Genomic DNA, 18,242 nt, shown 5'->3' on the forward strand with positions numbered 1-18,242 from the left:
TTATCAATGTTGTGATTATTGTGGGAACGCAGGGAAGCAGGACTGTGTTTAACCTCTTCCAAATGGGGGCGGGTCACCCTTAAGAGAGAGGACCTTGGCGAGCCAGGGGCTCAACTGCCCTGTGAAAGTAAGGTGGGGGGGATAGGAGTCCTGGCCAGGAGGCTGCAGGCTGTCCCCATCCCCCTCTCCAGATTGGCTTAACCTGTTCTTTCCCACTATTCAAAGAATATAGCTAAATAGGCTGCATTAGGAGTCTCTTTTGTTATTTTAATTGCTTAATCAGAGCTGAAACCAGTTGTGGTTGGACTGTGTTTCTGCCCTGTTTGCTGAAAGCTAAAATCACTGAGAGCGGAAATCACTTGAGATGGGGCAGTGTTTCTGCCCAGTCTGCAAAAGAGCTGAAAATCACTGAGAGACGGATGTGCAGAGGTCACAGTAGAGAGGCAGGTGACTGACAGTCAGCTGGCGAATGAGTGACCAGCAGGGTGGCAGCGGAGAGGTGCGACAAGAGCAGTGAGCAGGTGGCCAGTGTGTGGCCAGCAGAGCAAGTAAGGTGCCTCTTTACCGTGCACCCAGGGTGGGAGGTGAACTCTGCAAATGTACCTCTGAACTCTGGGTCTGCACTGACCAAGGACAGCCACTGTGAGTGGGGTGCAGAGAAGGGTCAGGAATGTGAAAGTGACTTTTGGGTTGCTGGACTTAAGAACCTGAGGGGGGGAAAGGCACGGCCCAACCTACTTGGGGGGTGGGTCTTTTACTCATGGTTTGTTTATAAACCCTGTTTGCAGTGTTTTCCCAAGTGAATTCCGAGTTACTTCCCTCCTTTTATTAAAAGTTTCTTTTCTACACTCTGACTCAGTGCTTGTGAGTGGGGAAGTATTGCCTCTCTGAGGCACCTAGGAGTGGTGTGTAATTTTCCCAAGTTACTGTGCGGGGGAGGCAGGGGCTCGAGCCGGTTCTGTGTTGTATCGATGGAAAGGAACCCTTAGATATTAAACCTGGCCTTGGTTGCTGCTGGCTCCACCTGGCAGAAGGGTTACATTTGTACCACAGTTTTGTTACAATAAGGATAAATATTTACAACTGAGGATTTATACAGTTAAGAAACTGAAGTTCTCATATCATCAATGCCCTAAACATGGTTCAGCTGGGCTGTACTCCAAATGAGAAAGTAAAATGTGTCTCTGACCTGTAAAATATTACTAGGAGAGTGCTCTGAAAAAAGTAGCCAGCCTCCATGACTGACATTTCGTATGAGTCATTAAGTCATGTTTGTAACTTTTATTTCCAACAAAACAAAAGCCAATACTTGTTAATACACCCTGTTATTTGGCTTCAGATTTTATATTCTCCAAGAGGAGTGAAGTTTCACTTGACTGGCTTTGTATGCTTAGACTATTTTGTGGATTCAGTAGGTGTTTTCCATGAAGTATCACATAAAAAGGCTGGGGGACGCATCCTCTAGACCAGTGGTCTCCAAACTTTTTTGATCGCGCACCCCATCAGTAAAAGAAAATTGAGCACGCATCCCCTGCCTCGTCGGCTCTACCATTTTTGCCAAAGCAAAAAAAAAAAGCGCTCCTCCTGCCGTGCACCCCCAAGGATTCTCTTGCGCACTCCACTTTGGAGACCACTGCTCTAGACCAAGAATTTCCATCTTCTAGGCTGTGGACTAGTGGTGGCCTGGAGAGCACTTGCTGGTGGTACACAGATAGCTGGCTCCAGTGCTTAATTTGTAATGAAAGAAGTGCTGGGACTCAAGCAATTTTTTTTACTTTCATAACTGATGCTGCAATCCCAGAGGTGCTGGGGCTATGAACTCCCAAGCTTAGAGGTGCTGGGCTCAGCACCGGCAAGCCCCGGCACAAATTAAGCCCTGGTTGGCTGATCACAGGATGTTGTTTCTCCTCTTTGTTTCCAGCTTCTAAATTCCAGGAAAAGAAACTAGGAAAATACTTAATGTATTATTAATATTACTTCTCCATGTATGCAATTGCTGTAGCTGACACAAAGCTGACAGGAGATCATGAACAGGGAGGGAGGTGGTCCACCCAGCCATCGCTCTATTAAGAGGGGGTCCAGCCTATGAACACATTTTAAAAAACCACTGCTCTAAACTATTTGCTGTCATCCAAGTCAACCTTCACTGGCGAATCTCCGATGAATACTAATGTGAGAATTAAAATATAGTTATTTTTTAACAAGCTGGTTTTAATCAGCTGGACTAATTACCTGTGGTAAAGTCAATTCATTGCCCCAGCTTTGCTCCCACTTCATTTGTGTTCATGAAACACTATGCAGAGTTACAGTTTGCTGGCAACTATAAAGAGATGTATATATGTTAATAAGGACATGTGCCTAATACCTACACTTACAGTAATTTCCTTAAAATGATAGTATCTATATAAGCTCTTGCAGCTGCCTCTCCCACACACCCTATCTCAAGTTTAGTTCTAGAAATTGCTTGAACTGTGTTCATAGGGGACTGGTTGGAATTACACCATTTCTAAAACAGTTTCTCTCTCTTGGTGATCTTTTTCCTCTCTACTTTGGACGTCCCCTTTTTCTCCCTCCTCTGTCTTGCTTTTCACATCTTCATCATTCTGTTGCTTATCTCTTTTTTCTCTCTCTTGTTTTGATGGGTTCTTGTTTTGTTTTTGTTCCTGAAAGAGAAGTGAAAAATCATTACAAAAATATCTAACATAAAGAATGTTTCAATATCTTGAGTTTTGCAGTTATTCTAAAAGTGGTCCCTCAGCCATGCACTGCTCACAGGAAAGTGTGTGTGATAGAGCATTGGGTGGGGTGAGGGCTGAAATACTTCTCTGGAGAAAGGGAAGGGAACTCATCCTTTTGCCCCTTAGAATTGTTTTGGCTGTCGGGAATGGAGCAAGTTCCAATAAGGTACGCCAGTGGCTAAGTTGATTGAGAGAGCTTAGCAATGAAGGAATTTGCTGGAATCTGTAAAGATGACCCTGATATAGAAGGGGAGGAAAATTCTGTCTCCTGTTGGTGGCATTGGTATGCTCCACCAGAAAGAGTTGAGCAGTCAGAGAGGGGGGAGGAGAGAGGAGGAGCTCACCAAAACAAGTGTAACTTTTCATTTATTAAAGAAGGAGCTGTACTCTGAAAAATCAGGTTATAGGTATTTCAAATTGGATACCCAAAATTAGTGGATACTTTTTATCTTAATCTCTATACCTTCATTCCTCATCTGTAAATTGGGGATAATAATTCTCAGTCACTTAATGAGAATGTTACTAAGATAAATTAACATTTGTGAAACACTCCATTTCACTACTGTAGTGAAGAGTGCCATAGAAAATCCCAAGTGAAAATTAATAACACTGGCTTTAAATCAGGGTTTGAATAGTGTGCAGTAAATAAGGCCTGGGGCCACACATTGAACAATGAAGATAACTCAATACTGAATTGTTGCTCATTTAGTAATCACCATCCATTCTGTGCACTGAATGAAGGAGTGGTCCTGTGGGAAAAAATGTGTGATCATATAATTAAGACTACCGTAATGCACATGCACAAAAGGGATGAATTAAGGTTGTAGAGGCAACCTTAATTCTGGCTTTCCTAACTTTTGAGTGCTTGACTACCTTAGCAACCTTATTAATGTGCTTTTAACATACTGTTTTGTGTGTACAGATGCTCCCCAACTTACGCAAGCATTGCGCTGCATTCCGGAACGCCTTGCGTAAGTAAAATTTTGCGTAAGTTGGGAACGTATACCTGACAATTACGCTCGTTCCCCCCTCCAAAAAAAGCATATGGAACTTTTTCTGTAAGTGCAGATTTGCATAACCTGGGGAGTGTCTGTAATATATATTTACAGTAGTTCAGGTTGCTTAACTCTTTCCATTGCAAGCCCTTCTTTTAATTGATTGTTACTTTGACAAAGTTTTTGGGATGAAACTTTTCATGTTTGCTTTTTGCCTTAGGCTAAATATTTCTTGAAAGTTTCAGCAAAAATGGTACAGCTGTTTACAAGAATAGGTCTTGGAGAAAAAGATTTTTTTCCCCCGTCAACCAATTTTCCCATTTTTTCCCTTCAACCAATTTTTTCCCTTTTAACCAATTTTTCTTCCTCTTTCTTTCAAGAGTTCTAATATTCCATAGGAGTGCAGCTGAGACTTGAAAGTTGGCAGAAGGATGGTCCTGGGGCCAGAGATGTGCCTTTTGCTGTTCCAGGAAAATCCATCCAGATTTGGTTGATTTATTAACCTCTAAAAATCTCCTATTATACATGCTCCGTAGTTATAAGCCAAGCCTCAATGATGTTGAATGCAGAGACATAACTCTCCAGTACTTCTTGCTGCTGATTTACAGCTGTGCATTTTATCAAAGAAAATAAAATGCTGGTTACTTTGAACAGCAGATATTTCGGTGGAAGTCAACCATGATATATTTCTGTAACCTCAAAATCTTTCACTATTTAGTCCTTTTTAAAATTTTGTTGTAGCATTTGGGTATCTCTGTAGTGGGACTATTAAATTGCTGCCTTTTTCTACCTCAGAGGGTGTTGCATTTCAGTGGTGGACAAAATGATTCCTAAATGCTGTAATTTCTATAGTCACTTAATGAAGTTTGAAGAGTCCTTTGGGATCCATTTTGATGAATGATGCTGTATAAATGTAAGATCACTTATTCTGTAGCTGCCTGCCAGTTATAATGATGTGCTCTCTAGAACAAATATGCAGCAAAACACACAAAATGGACAGGTCAAATCTGTAATAGTTAAGAAAAAACCACAGAAATCCAGGTTACCTTTCGATTCTGCAATTTATACCACCCACGAGGATATCTTGCAATGCTGTCCATGTATTTTTCCGCCCTTTGCCAGTCTTCATGCCACCTCTGAACTTGATACTGAGGCTCACACTTTGTAATCCTATCCAGAATGGCCTGGTTCTCTTGGCTCACTCTCAGTAGTTCCTTCTCTCGCTTTTCCCTGTTTAAACTAGAGGGGGAAACACATACAAAGGAAAATCAAGCTTCTGCCCAGTTACAAATGTGCTTGAAGAATTTGTGGATCAAAGCTGGAACCTGAGAGAGAAATTCTCTGAAGCTGTTATACTTCTCCTAAGAGGAGTTTCTTCTCCTTATTAACAAGCCCTCACAACTCAGCCCTGTGTCCTTCTGAAGGAGATACGTTTTGTTTGAAGAAGTTTTACACTCTGCCTCTCAGATGAGACCTTCAAAATTGAGACTCTGTCTGCTCTCTGTATATACTAAAGATTCCTTGGCATTTTTTATAAGATCCCAGCCCTAAACTTATATCTTGTCCTAAAACCAATCCTCTAGCCCCAAACTACTTTTGTTGCTATGTTGAGGGAGATAGCATGCCTCGCTGCTGAGGTGTTAATAAACAATCATTGTAGGCATCTGGCATTAGTCCTCTGTTTCCAATTATTGAAGGAAAATGTCTCACCCAAATTTCAGATATAAACCAGATCAGTTGGTTGTGGGAGAAGGTGCAGAGAAGTGTCTGGTCAAAAGTTCTTCACAAATATTTCATGACTGGTTAGTGCCAGAGTTAAATGATATTTGGTTCTGTTCAATATCTTCATCAATGATTTAGATAATGGCATAGAGAGTACAAGTTTGTGGATGATACCAAGCTGGGAGGGGTTGCAAGTGCTTTGGAGGATAGGATTAAAATTCAAAATGATCTGGACAAACTGGAGAAATGGTCTGAAGTAAATAGGATGAAATTCAATAAGGACAAATGCAAAGTACTCCATTTAGGAAGGAACAATCAGTTGCACACAAAAAATAGGAAATGACTGCCTAGGAAGGAGTACTGCGGAAAGGAATCTGGGGGTCATAGTGGACCACAAGCTAAATATGAATCAACAGTGTAACGCTGTCGCAAAAAAAGCGAACATCATTTCAGGGATGTATTAGCAGGAGTGTTGTAAGCAAGACATGAAAAGTAATTCTTCCACTCTACTCCACTCTGATTAGGCCTCAACTGGAGTATTGTGTCCAGTTCTGGGCTCCACGTTTCAGGAAGGATGTGGACAAATTGGAGAGAGTCCAGAGAAGAGCGACAAAAATTATTAAAGGTCTAGAAAACATGACCTGTTAGGGAAGATTCAAAAAAATTGGGTTTGTTTAGTCTGGAAAAGAGAAGACTGAGAGGACATAACAGTTTTCTAGTATGTAAAAGGTTGTTACAAGGAGGAGGAAGAAAAATTGTTTTTCTTAACCTCTGAGGATAGGACAAGAAGCAATGGGCTTAAATTGCAGAAAGGGAGATTTAGGTTGGACATTAGGAAAAACTTCCTAACTGTCAGGGTGGTTAAGCACTGGAATAAATTGCCTAGAGAGGTTGTGGAATATCCATCATTGGAGATATTTAAGAGCAGGTTAGACAAACACCTGTCAGGAATGGTCTAGGATCGGGATCGGCAACCTTTGGCACGTGGCCCGCCACGGTAAGCACCCTGGCGGGCCGGGCCGGTTTGTTTACCTGCTGCATCCGCAGGTTTGGCTGATCGCGGCTCCCACTGGCCGCGGTTCGCCACTCCAGGCCAATGGGGGCAGCGGGAAGCGGCGGCCAGCACATCCGTCGGCTCACGCCTCTTCCCTCCACCCCCATTGACCTGGAGCGGCAAACCGCGGCCCGTGGGAGCTGCGATCGGCCGAACCTGTGGACGCAGCAGGTAAACAAACCGGCCCGGCCCACCAGGGTGGTTACCCTGGTGGGCCGCGTGCCAATGGTTGCCCATCTCTGGTCTAGATAATTAGTCTTGCCACGAGTGCAGGGAACTGGACTAGATGACCTCCCGAAGTCCCCTCCAGTTCTATGATTCTATGATGTCAAGGGAGCTACAATGATATGTATGCTACACAGCAACAATATAGGTTAATTTTCAGTAAATGCTAGTGTGTGTGTGTAATATAATGCTCATGAGGATATGTACATCCATTCCTCATATATTTTTAATTTCTCATGGGACCATGCTGAAGTCTGGAAACTCCCTGTTATATAGCAGTTGCTGTTCTGGACTTTACCTGAACTACTGAACTGCACCCTTCTGTCTAGAGACACGTTGGAGCCTGATGAGCTATCATTCCCTCATCAACCAGTCTGTCTGTAAATGAATCATGAGGGTTAACAAATGACACTTGACTTGCACAAAACATTCCCATGGCAGATTCCAGTGTCCTCGCTTCACTTCTGAATTCTCTTCTTACTAGTGATCATTCATTGTTCTGCTATACTCTGTTGAGTATGAATTTCTCTTGGAATTAAAATGGTACAAACAGTTTCTCTCCTTTGAGAATTATCTGAGAGTGCTTACTCATTCTCCCTTGAGCAATGACTAAAGTCCTGATTTACTTACTCAATATGGTTACTGTACACTGTTCACTTTGTTGTTCTTATTTCATTTCCATGCTTTGGACCTACGTCTTTCCAGTGATGTCTGTGGGAATAACTGGCAAAGCAAGTGGCAGTAACTCAGTCAGCAACAACAGATTAGTTGGGACATGATAATACGTTTGTTTCATTTATTTCCTCTAAACTAGGTCAACAATCACTGTCTCTATCCCTCAGTTATTATACTGAAGAAATTAATCCAAAAACTGGTATCTGTTTTTCTACAGAGACTAGAAGGATGAACCTGGAGCTGGAATCCCCATGACAGGGCAGGAGAATGAATATCTAAAATATTAGCACTCCTGAGGCCTCCTTTAAATACATGTCCTTGCTGAGCAGATTATCCATTGCTATGTTTATCAGTGTCACAGTAACTTGATAACCCTATACAAGTTCTACTGCTGATGTTACCTTTTGGCCTGATAGTAATTTTTGTTATCAATTCGCCCTTTCGTCCTCATGATGGAGGACATCTTCTCCAGTAGCAAATGATTGTCTCTTTCGATGACTGAAAGCCGTTCCTTCTCAAGCTTCATGCACAAAAGAGGCAGAGAAATATTTGTTATAGTCCAATAAAAACAGCAGCAGAGTGCTGTGGATATTTTAACAAGAGGCTCCATCTCTGGTTCCACACACAGACTGAGACAAAAACTGGCAGGGTAAAAATTCACCCCCAGTGCAGAGGTCCTGCAGAAGAACCTCTTCACCACATAAGATCCACATAAGTTAAGGTTTAAGTAGTATACAGTGCTTTTTTGGGGCCCTCAGCAGTAAGCACCACTTTCCCCTGACTTCAGTGGGCTTTGGATCAGGTCCAGGAACAGGCCATCCCTGTCCTTGGCCGGGTTACAATCTGATTTAAGGTGGGAAGCAACAAGTGGGTTTAATAGGCAAATGAAAGGAGCTGCAGCAGGAGGATGAGGGTAACAGTGATAAAACATGTCGCTGCAGAGACTAGTTATGTGCACACTTAGCTAGTTTTAAGTCATTTTTTAAAATTAGTTTTAAGATCTAAACATGGAGTATATTAACGATATCCGTAAACCCAGTACAACATAGAGATTCATTTGTGTAATGTGAAAAGATACCATGGTGATGGGAGCAATGTAGGAACCTAAAAAGGAGAACAAGGTGGGATGGGAAGACCTTATACCTAGCCCGGAGCTAGCCAGACCTGTGAGAAATGTTTGTGAACAGATGCCCTTTGGTGAAATCTAATCCATTCCAAAAGCCCCTCCCCTCCCTAAGAAGTGCTCTTCAGAAGTTTGTTTCTGTGCCCCAAGGATGCCATGTCTAGCAGGGGTGGTTTGAAAGGAACCAGAGAAGCAGGGACTCTGTAAGAGGCAGAGCAATCATTCTACCATTACCTTCAGAACTAAACTTAAACAACTTGCTCCCAAGTGCCTCTCCTCCCCCAGGGTCATTGAAAAATGTATTTTGTGCCTAATGCTTCACCCCACCCCCACTCCCACCCCACCTCTTTTGCTATTTGTTTCTCTGAAGGCTTGCATGGCCTAAATAAGATAAATACGAAATATTACCACATGCTGCTTTGATAACCTTCAATAGCTAATGTTACTGTAGTGAACTACTGGGGAGGCTCTTAGTGCATCTTTTTTGTTTGCTTGGCTTTATAAGCAAAACAGGTCAGATGTAGCTCAAATTGTATTATGGATATACCTAAAAATGGTGCTGTTAAGTAATCCCATCAGGCTCTAAAAACCCAGAGGGATAGTGACTACAAAGGAGAAGAGAACCTGGTTACAGGAAGATAAACTTACTTGCAACATTAGAGACAGTCTCTCTATATTTACATAGCACCTCTAAAAGCATCATGTTACATGGATGGGGAACTTAGTCCCACCCAAAAGTGTCAGGGTGCCAGTAGCATAAAGGGACATACCCAAGATTGGCAGCTTCAGATTTGACTTTTTTTTAATATGCATCGGCAAACTCCATATATTTTTTTCCAAAGGAAATTCTTCAGTGCTCTTTTACAGTAAAGAAAGGGGGAGGAAGAGGAAGTGGCAACAACCAGCACAGATGCCAAATTGTACAATAGTGTATAAATGTGTATTCATAAGGGAGAAATTAATTGTTTTGATAGCAAAATAGTTTCAAGCTCTCTGGGGGTTGCTATAAAGTAGGATGAGATTATAAACAGGCCAAATCCTGAAGTCCTTACTCAGGCAACACTCTCTTTGCCTGAGGGAGACTGTATATAGGTGTTTTTTTTTTAAAGTGGACAGAGACAATTATTCTAGGAGAATAGAGTTCATTTTTCCATTGTCATTTTCTTTTTATAAAGAAACACTTGCCTTTTTAATCATAGAGGGATAAAGATTTTGAATGAAAATTACCAATCAAAACTATCCCTTGTTACATTTCTTACATTTTGAGTATGCCAACATGTCATAAGATTGCCCTGTGATAATGTTCAGGTTATTATTGTTTCAGTCACTGTAGCTTTTTTGTTGTTTTCTTTCTTTTTTTTCTTTTTGCTGTGCAGGAATAGTTTTTAGGCAGGATCCTTGTGTTCTGGACCTGGCAATTAGAGGGAATTTGATGCATCAAGTCAGAGTTTATTTGATGTGGGACTGGGAGGGCAATATCCACTGGCCCAGTTAGGCAGAGCATGGTATAGGAGTGAAGCTAAAAGTTAGACCATTTAATCTTCTTATACCCCTGTTGATCTGCCTGTCTTACTTACTTGGGGTGGGGTGGGGTGGGGGGAACACTATGGTGGGCATTGGCATATGCATTCCTGTTCAATGCTAATCTACTTAATTAAGTGATATAACCAAAAAGATACCTTTAACTTCTTTAACTTCAAGTGAAGATGGCCATATGTTAGAGGAGTAGTGGTGTCCACTACAGGTTTGGCAGTCTGGATCTGCAGCAGAAAAAAATAATCATTATCCATTTTTGTTGAAAATCAAATCCTTACAAACTGTTATGGGAAATGTTTAAATTGTTTGCCCACTGTATTTTAGCACTAATGTCATATTTGACACATTCATAATGTCAGCAATGCCAAGCCTGCCTAGCAGGGATGCAAGTAGGGTGGTACCCTCCAGTACGCGGTACCTGCAAGAGATTTTTAGCAGATATGGGGTACTGGAAAGACATGGGGCTAGCCCCCTTCGGGGGGGGGGGGGCTGCTCCCTGCTCCTTAAAGGAGCAGAACGCAGATTCACTCTTTATATGGCTTTAACAGCACAATACATATGCTAACAAACTTAAACAAAGGTTTTGTTTAAGTTTGTTAGCTTATGTATTGTGCTGTTACATTGGTCAGGAGTCCTCAAGAGGGGAGGGGTGGGGGGGATGAAAGGTGTTTAAACAGTGTTTTTGATTCTGTTTCTTCCCATTGGTCTGAATTATCCATGACATCCATACTGCATCACATCAAGTCCAAATCATTAGAGGAATGCCTCTGCCTGCACTGACCAGAGGATGTTTGGATTCTGATGTCAGCCCACTTCTGCAGCCTTATGGGAATCAGGTGTTGTTCCAGTGTACACAGAATTCTTCTTTGCAGCCAAACTAGCCAAACTAACATGCATTTTGTTAACTGGAACTGGAGCAGCAAAACAAAGAAAACAAATGCCTCATTTTCCAGCTTTCTGGGTGAGAGAACTATAAGTGAAGATTATAATGCCGGACACTGACAGCCTTAAACCAGCTGCCTCAGGAATCTGCCAAGAACTCTGCTGAAAATATGTTCCTCATCTTAGCAATGGAGCTAAGACTTATCACACGTTTGCCCACCTTTATTTGAATGAAGCTCCTTCTGATCTGACAGCTCAGCATTGTCTGTTTCATCCAGAACAATTTACAAACTTGGAACCTAATCCTGTAAACCCTTAATCATTTGATCAATCGCATTGAAGACAATGGGACTATTTGCATGACTATGGACCACTTTTTTGGGCTGGTAAAAGTTTCAGGAGTCTGCTCCTATAAAGGAAGTTGAATCCTCCATTGAAATGCAATGTTTGGGTACAATACCTTAGAGCAGTTTAGGATACAGTTCTGCTTAAAATTTGTCTTTTAATAAGTCATACATATGTTGAAATAGCTCCTCACCCAACTCCCATATTCCATATAAACTAAACAGACTGAATACTACATATTTTGGGGGGGGGGGAGTGAGTAGTTAAGCATGTTGATGTTTGTATATACAAAGGGGGGTATCAGAGGGGACAGGGAGAGCGTGGGAGCCCTGGGCTGGAAGCGGGGTGGGGAGGAGTCACATGGGGAGGTCACATTCCCCTCCCGCCCCTTGTGTCCCTCCCATGAGTGCAGTATCAGCAAGAAATGATTTCTACTTGCACCACTGCTGCCCAGGGAGGTAGTGGGAAATGAAGATAATAGGGACAATTGTTTTCCATCTCCAATAAAACTCAAACCATTCCTCCCTGAGAAAAGGAAGAATACATACGGGTGCCAGGACTGCTTATGCCTGCTTTACCCAGGAGTGCTGAAGTCTAGTCTGGTTCCAGGCACAGGTTCCCTAACATATGTCCCTGGAGCAATAGATACTTTGGGCTGTTGCAGGGATGCAGAATCACTGGAATGTAAGAATGACCTAGCTACTCCCTCCCCTGCCCCCAGTGTATCTGGAAATGTCCCTGACTCAGGGCCTCCTGAGGAGGTGTGGATCTGGGTGTGGGGAACCATGCAACTCCTGCAAGGGGGGGGGGGGGGTTCTTGTGTTCAGGGTATTTTTCATGACCTCACTGTTATAGCAATGCCTTCATATGTATCCTCCGATGCAAAACTACTGATATAATCACCGAATAGAGTTTGTATTGCACCAGATTCAGTGGCACAGTTAAAATCTCCTTCCCCCAACACGTCACATGAATATTCAGGTCAGGTCTGACAGGAAGATCACTGCAAATGGTAGGTCATATGAATAGTCTTGGGTCAAGAAGTCCCTGGAGGTAAAAACTGGGGAGGAGGGAAAGAGAGAGAGAGAGAGTGTGGAAGACACCACTCTGTGAGACTCTGGGAGAATAGATTAATGAAATGCATGATTTTGTTGCTTTAGTTAATAGTATGGGATAAACACTGCTCAGCTCATTAATACATTATATATAATATAACAATAGAGTGTGTGTGTGTATGTGTGTGTATAATATGAATAATTATTTGAACTATGCCCTCTCTGATGGACTCTGCCTTTCAAGAGTTGCTTACCCACGTGATGTGTAAATAAGTGCAGAACATTTACACACTAAGCAAAAGGGGTTGTCAAGTAAGTGCAATTTATATGGTAACAGCACAGAAAACTACATTCCATAAAGCGTTGCCTGGAGTCCACATGTAGCCTTCCAAAGCTCCTAACGTAGCCTGGCACAGCACAAAGCTTTATGAGTCAGGGACCAAGCCTGAATCCCTGATGACTTCAGAATTGATGAAAACTTCTATAAACTATCAGGTCAATCTCAAGACTATATAACAAGGCAATAGTCATTCATTAGATTGATTGCAGTGATGTTTGGAGCTGCAATACTTGAGCTGAAATTACACTATCTATTTATTCAAGTTGCCTAAGTGCTGGTAATATGTTTGGCTTCCTTTTGTTGCAGTTTCTAATAGAAGACCTGATCCTGCAAGGTGCTGAGTGCCCTCAACTGTCATTGATTTCCATGGGAGAGGAGGGTACTTAGCATAACAGGATTGGATCTCAGTTAACAGGCAGTTTATTATTGGCTAGCAGGGCAAAATTTTTTGTCAAAACAATTTTCCATCAAAAATGCCATTTCAACTAAACCATTTTTTGTGTGTGAAATAGTATAATTTTAATATCATCCTGTTTTTATGGATTTTGGAATAGAAAGGTTTTGGATTTTTTTTTCATTTCGAAATGACTTTGTTTCAACATTTATATTTTATTTTACATAAAAAAATTAAATTGAAAAATGGTCAAAATGGAAATGAAATATTTTCAGTTTATCAAAATAAAATGTTTTGATTGATCCAAAATGACTATTTTTAAAATGTAATTTTGCAACAAATTTAGAAATTTTGGCTTTCCATCATGATTTGGGACTTTTTTTTTTTTTTTTAAACATCCTAAAATATGTCACGGGACAGAAAATCCATTTCCTGACGAGCTCTAGTTTTAAGGTTTGAATTCCTTGAGATGAATATGAAGTGTCCTACTTTCTAAGGGGTAGCTGTATATCCACAATGGATGTAGACTATGTCAGCCCTCCAGCATCAGACCACTCTTAAATAGCCCTAGTCATATTCAATGGCATGGCATGCTGGAGGTTAATTTAAACTAAAAGGAACTTTTTAAAACTTAAACTTCTGATCTTGCCATTTTGGTTAGAGACAAAATGCAGGATTTGATATTATATTTCATCTTTAAATTCTCCCCACCCATCAGTCAAACCAGTGGAACAGAACATGGAAAGAAGAGTATATTTTATATGGTAACAGCATATAAAACTGACAATATCTGTAAATAATGAAGAAATATTTCCTTACAGTAAGGTCAATTACACTGTGATATCTTCTTAAGGAAGCAATGCAGTTGAATCCTTGTCACAGGAGTTTTTCAGACTTAGACTATACAAAGCACTGAGGAAAGGCCTGAAGGGAATAATCCTACATTGCCACTGAGATGGACTGGATGATTGACCAGATCTTTTCCATCTTTAAATTAGCAACCCGCATACAATGCACGCTATTATTAAAAAACTTCTCTTTATATGGTAGGTCAACCCTGATCTCTAAGGAATACTTTCACACTAATGTTATAGAATACATAAGCATTTTCATTAACAAATTTGACTTGCCTATTTACTCACTGAAATAAATTTACTCACTGTACTACAGGGTTGTACCTACCCTTTTCTTGTGCTCTTCATAGTTTGCTTTGTCCCATTTTTGCTGAAGATATTTGTTGCCACATGGTAAAATTGACTGGTAGGCTCTATGCATCTTAAACAACATAAAGCATCTCTATAACTGAGGTTCTTCTAAAGAATGAGTGATATCACTCTGAGCCTTCTTAAACATAGCCCTGGAGACTGGGTATGTTTGCAGCAGGTCATGTGGTGGTTGTCATGGTATCACTGCTAAGAAAAAATTGAATAGCCAGTGGTAGCATTTTAAACAATATGTTTAGAGCATAATAAACAAGAGCTGAACATCTTAGCAAAGGATTCCAAGGGGTATCATCTCAATATATTAAATAGCTTAGCAATTATACTTCACTGGTCATGCTTAGCTCTGCAGTGATTAAGGAAAGACAGTGTCTCAATATGATATTATTAATACTTTATGTAGCACCACAGATGTAGAAGAGTCTATATAACAGATAACATTTGTCAAGCTTACAGTTTAAAGGCATGCGTCACCACAATACAAAGCAAACACATAGTGTGGGGTGTAGTCTTTAGAGCTGCATTAGCGTGTTAAAATATACATCAATACTAACATGCTTGCTTTGATTTGATAATAGCCCAATAACCTTGGTTTGTCGTAATATCATCTGATCACTGGTGAACTGGAGGAAGCTCGCAGGAGTTTGCACAAGCCAGCTGTTAATAGATCTGTGTCTTGTTTAACTTGACCATTTACCATCTAACTTGGCTTTTATATTTTGATTAATTTTGTTTTAGATCAGAAGGGAGGGGTGGGAGGTTTCTCCTTTAGAAAAAACTATATGAAATGATGCCTCAACAAACAGAAACAGTAGTAAAAATAGAACCTTTGCACATACTAATTTTGATCTGTGAAGCGGACATTTTCCACTCTCTCACGAACAGTTAAGGGAATTGAGAAGTATGAGTTTGGCCACTGGAGAGCTCCAATCGTTTTTGATTAATATAACAAATATCTGGAGAATATCTGTCTGTAAAATTAATAAAGAATACAAAAGCTGTAAAGTTCAAATAAAGCCTTTCACTTAGTTCAAGCTAAGGTCTACGTGTATGCACTAATTCATGAAAATCAGACAACATTACAATATTGTGTTTTTTTTCTTGAACAATCAGCATTGCTTAAATATTTTTAGTGAGACCCTGATTTGCTCTGTGGAATTGTGGCCTTAATGTGTTTTGCATAATAAATCATTTTAAGTGCTGGGAATGTAATAATCTATTAGGGCCTGATCCAAAGTCCATTAAAATCAATGGGAGGCTTTCCACTGAGTTCAGTGAACTTTAGATCAGGCCCTGTGGAAATGAGAAAAATGGATTGTGGAAACATGGCAGATCCAGAATTGGCCCATATTCTCTGCTCCACCTGAGTTTGTTTTGGGAAGTAAGGGAGGGGAGGAGGAGGAGGAGAAGTGACCATAAGCCATCTCTGTGGCCGTTTCCTACATTGCTGTGGCCATCCAGGATGCTGATCCAATCTTGTGTAAAAAAGTAGAGAAGGTTCAAGGCTTCTCACCTTTAATGACCAGCTACCTCTGGTCCCAAGGCGCTGTTCCAGCAGCTGCAGATTGCTGGAGCATAGCCATCCCCTAGCCACACACCCTTTCCCAGACACACCTTCTGCGCTGAGAGCTAGGAGGAGCGTAATTTAGGCAACACTACTGGTGGCCATATACTCCCAGCTGGGAGTATCTTCCACTTGTTAACGCATGACATTTTCATTAAGTAACTAGAATGATATAAAATTAACACGGCACACATTAAATGGATTAAAAACTGAGTGATAGGTCTCAAAAAGTAATTGTAAATGCAGAATCATCATGAAGCAGTGTGTTTCCAGTAGGGTCCCTAAGGGACAGGTTTTTGGCCCTATGCTATTTAACACTTTTATCAGTGACTTGGAGGAAAAAATAAAATCATCACAATTAAAGTTTACAGATAACCCAAAAATTGGGGAAGCAGTCAGTAATAAAGAGGACAGGTCACTGATACAGAGCAGTCTGGATTGCTTGGTAAACTGGGTAAAAGCATTTTAATACAGCTAAATGTAAATATATAAACCTAGGAAGAAAGAATGTAGGCCTTTCTTACAGGATGGGAGACTCTATCCTTGGAAGAGAGACTCTGAAAAAGATTGGGGGGAAGGGGATGGATAATCACCTGAACATGAGCACCTAGTGTGACACTCTGACCAAAAGAGCAAATGCAATCCTGGAATGCATAAACGGGAATCTCAAGTAGGAATAGAGAGGTTATTTTACCTCTATATTGGACACTTCTACAATCACTCTTGGAATATTGTGTCCCATTCTGGTGCCCACAATTCAAGAAGGATGTTGATGTTGATAACCTTGGTTTTGAGAAGAGCCATAAGAATGATTAAAGGATTAGAAAACATGCCTTATAGTGATAGACTCAAAGAGCTCAAACTATTTAGCTTAACAAAGAGAAGGTTAAGGGCTGACTTGATTATAGTCTGTAAGTATCTACATGGGGAACAAATATTTAATAATGGGCTGTTCAATCTAGCAGGGAAAAGTACAACATGATCCAATAACTGGAAGTTGAAGCAAGACAAATTCAGACTGGAAATAAGGTGTAAATTTTTAACAGTAAGGGTAATTAACCATTGGCACAATTTACCAAGGTTCATGGTGGATTCTCCATCAGTTAACGTTTTTAAATCAAGATTGGATTTCTTTCTAAAATATATGCTCTAGGAATTATTTTGGGGCAGTTCTATGGCCTGTTATCTAGTCCAATGTTTCTCAAATGAGGCCACCGTGGCTGCATGCAGCCACCAGGGGTTTTTCTTGCGTCCACGGCCTCCTGGGCGGTGATGGGAGGGTGGGGGTCAAAATAGCGGCCCCTCCCCTCTCTGTTGCTCCAGGATGCACCACCTTGGTGTTGATTGCTGGGGCCACCAGCAGGGGTTGGGCCCTGCCCCCCTCTGAAGGCTGCTGGGGCACAACACTGGAGGAGCAGGTGGCCGGTGAGATCCTCAGGGGTGGCAGGGCTCAGGTTTTGGGCTTCAGCCCTGGGGTAGTGGGATGGCAGGCTCTGGCCATGGGGCTTCAGGCTCCAGCCCCCTCACTGCCTCCTCTGCCCCTCACCAATCCCCTTCCGAATCGCCCCTGGCCCCCACTGCCTCCCCCATCCAGGGCTTAATTTCTCCCTAGGCTTGCCAGGGCTAAGTAAAGTGATACTTGTATATTTGTTAATATCACTTTTCACAACAGACTTACTATCTGTCAATACATAAATTACACTGATTTGAACATGTATATGTGCATATTTATTTGTTTTTCCTAAAGTTAATTAAGTGTTTGAGGAAAAATTATCAGAGCGGCCACCAGCAAGAGTTGAAGGCCACACTCTGAGGCCACCAAAAAATTTGTCCTGAGAACCCCTTTTAGTCTGGCCTCCTGTATGATCACAATGGCCCCTTATGGCCTTGGAATCTATGAATCACTGGTCATTTAAGCTGGCTTTAAGGTTGATTTGTGCCATTGTGGAGGGCAGAAAGTATCTTTAACAGACCAGAATATCTGGCCTACTATCTCTGCAATGTAACACAGACATTTACAGTACATTAGGCCAGTAGGTTACACAATGTTTGTATAGCAGCTATGGGAACTTCCACATGCAACACTATGCACATAAGGACTTACCTGTCATTCCTTAATTGCAAGAGATACATACTGAGGAATAATAATTAAAAACAAAATTAAATATAACATGAAGATTGGAAGATTTGCAAACCTAGTTCATAGCATGCTCCAGGTGCATACAAACTTCCATGCAACTCAAATAGAATTTTCTATATGCTTGTTTTCTTCAGTATAAAAGTAAGATGATGAATGTGAACCTACCTACATTTTAGTTCGACATTGCTCCATGAATAGAGCATCTGTTAAAGGCTCAAACTTGAAATGCGCTGA

At 41.2% G+C, this 18,242-nt stretch overlaps 1 protein-coding gene across 1 annotated transcript; it reads right to left on the bottom strand.

Moving 5' to 3' along the window:
• Positions 1-2,495: 2,495 nt before the first annotated feature.
• Positions 2,496-14,371, bottom strand: CFAP97D2 (CFAP97 domain containing 2). The gene is made up of 5 exons (XM_065417016.1): positions 14,267-14,371; positions 10,212-10,292; positions 7,811-7,929; positions 4,780-4,972; positions 2,496-2,663 (listed from the first exon to the last, which is right to left on the bottom strand). Exons 1-5 carry the CDS (start codon positions 14,369-14,371, stop codon positions 2,496-2,498), a joined length of 666 nt encoding a protein of 221 aa, XP_065273088.1.
• Positions 14,372-18,242: the final 3,871 nt, after the last annotated feature.

The sequence above is a fragment of the Emys orbicularis genome, chromosome 1, assembly GCF_028017835.1.
Source record: "Emys orbicularis isolate rEmyOrb1 chromosome 1, rEmyOrb1.hap1, whole genome shotgun sequence".
NCBI classification, from domain to species: Eukaryota; Metazoa; Chordata; order Testudines; family Emydidae; genus Emys; species Emys orbicularis.

Coding starts and splice junctions, on each gene's coding strand:
- CFAP97D2 (XM_065417016.1), bottom strand. CDS start 14,371: ATGTTGTTTAAGATGCATAGAGCCTACCAGTCAATTTTACCATGTGGC. Junction 10,293..14,266: donor ATGAAGAGCACAAGAAAAGG/GTAGGTACAACC, acceptor TTTCTGCTGCAG/ATCCAGACTGCCAAACCTGT. Junction 4,973..7,810: donor AATTACTATCAGGCCAAAAG/GTAACATCAGCA, acceptor TTCCCCCTCTAG/TTTAAACAGGGAAAAGCGAG.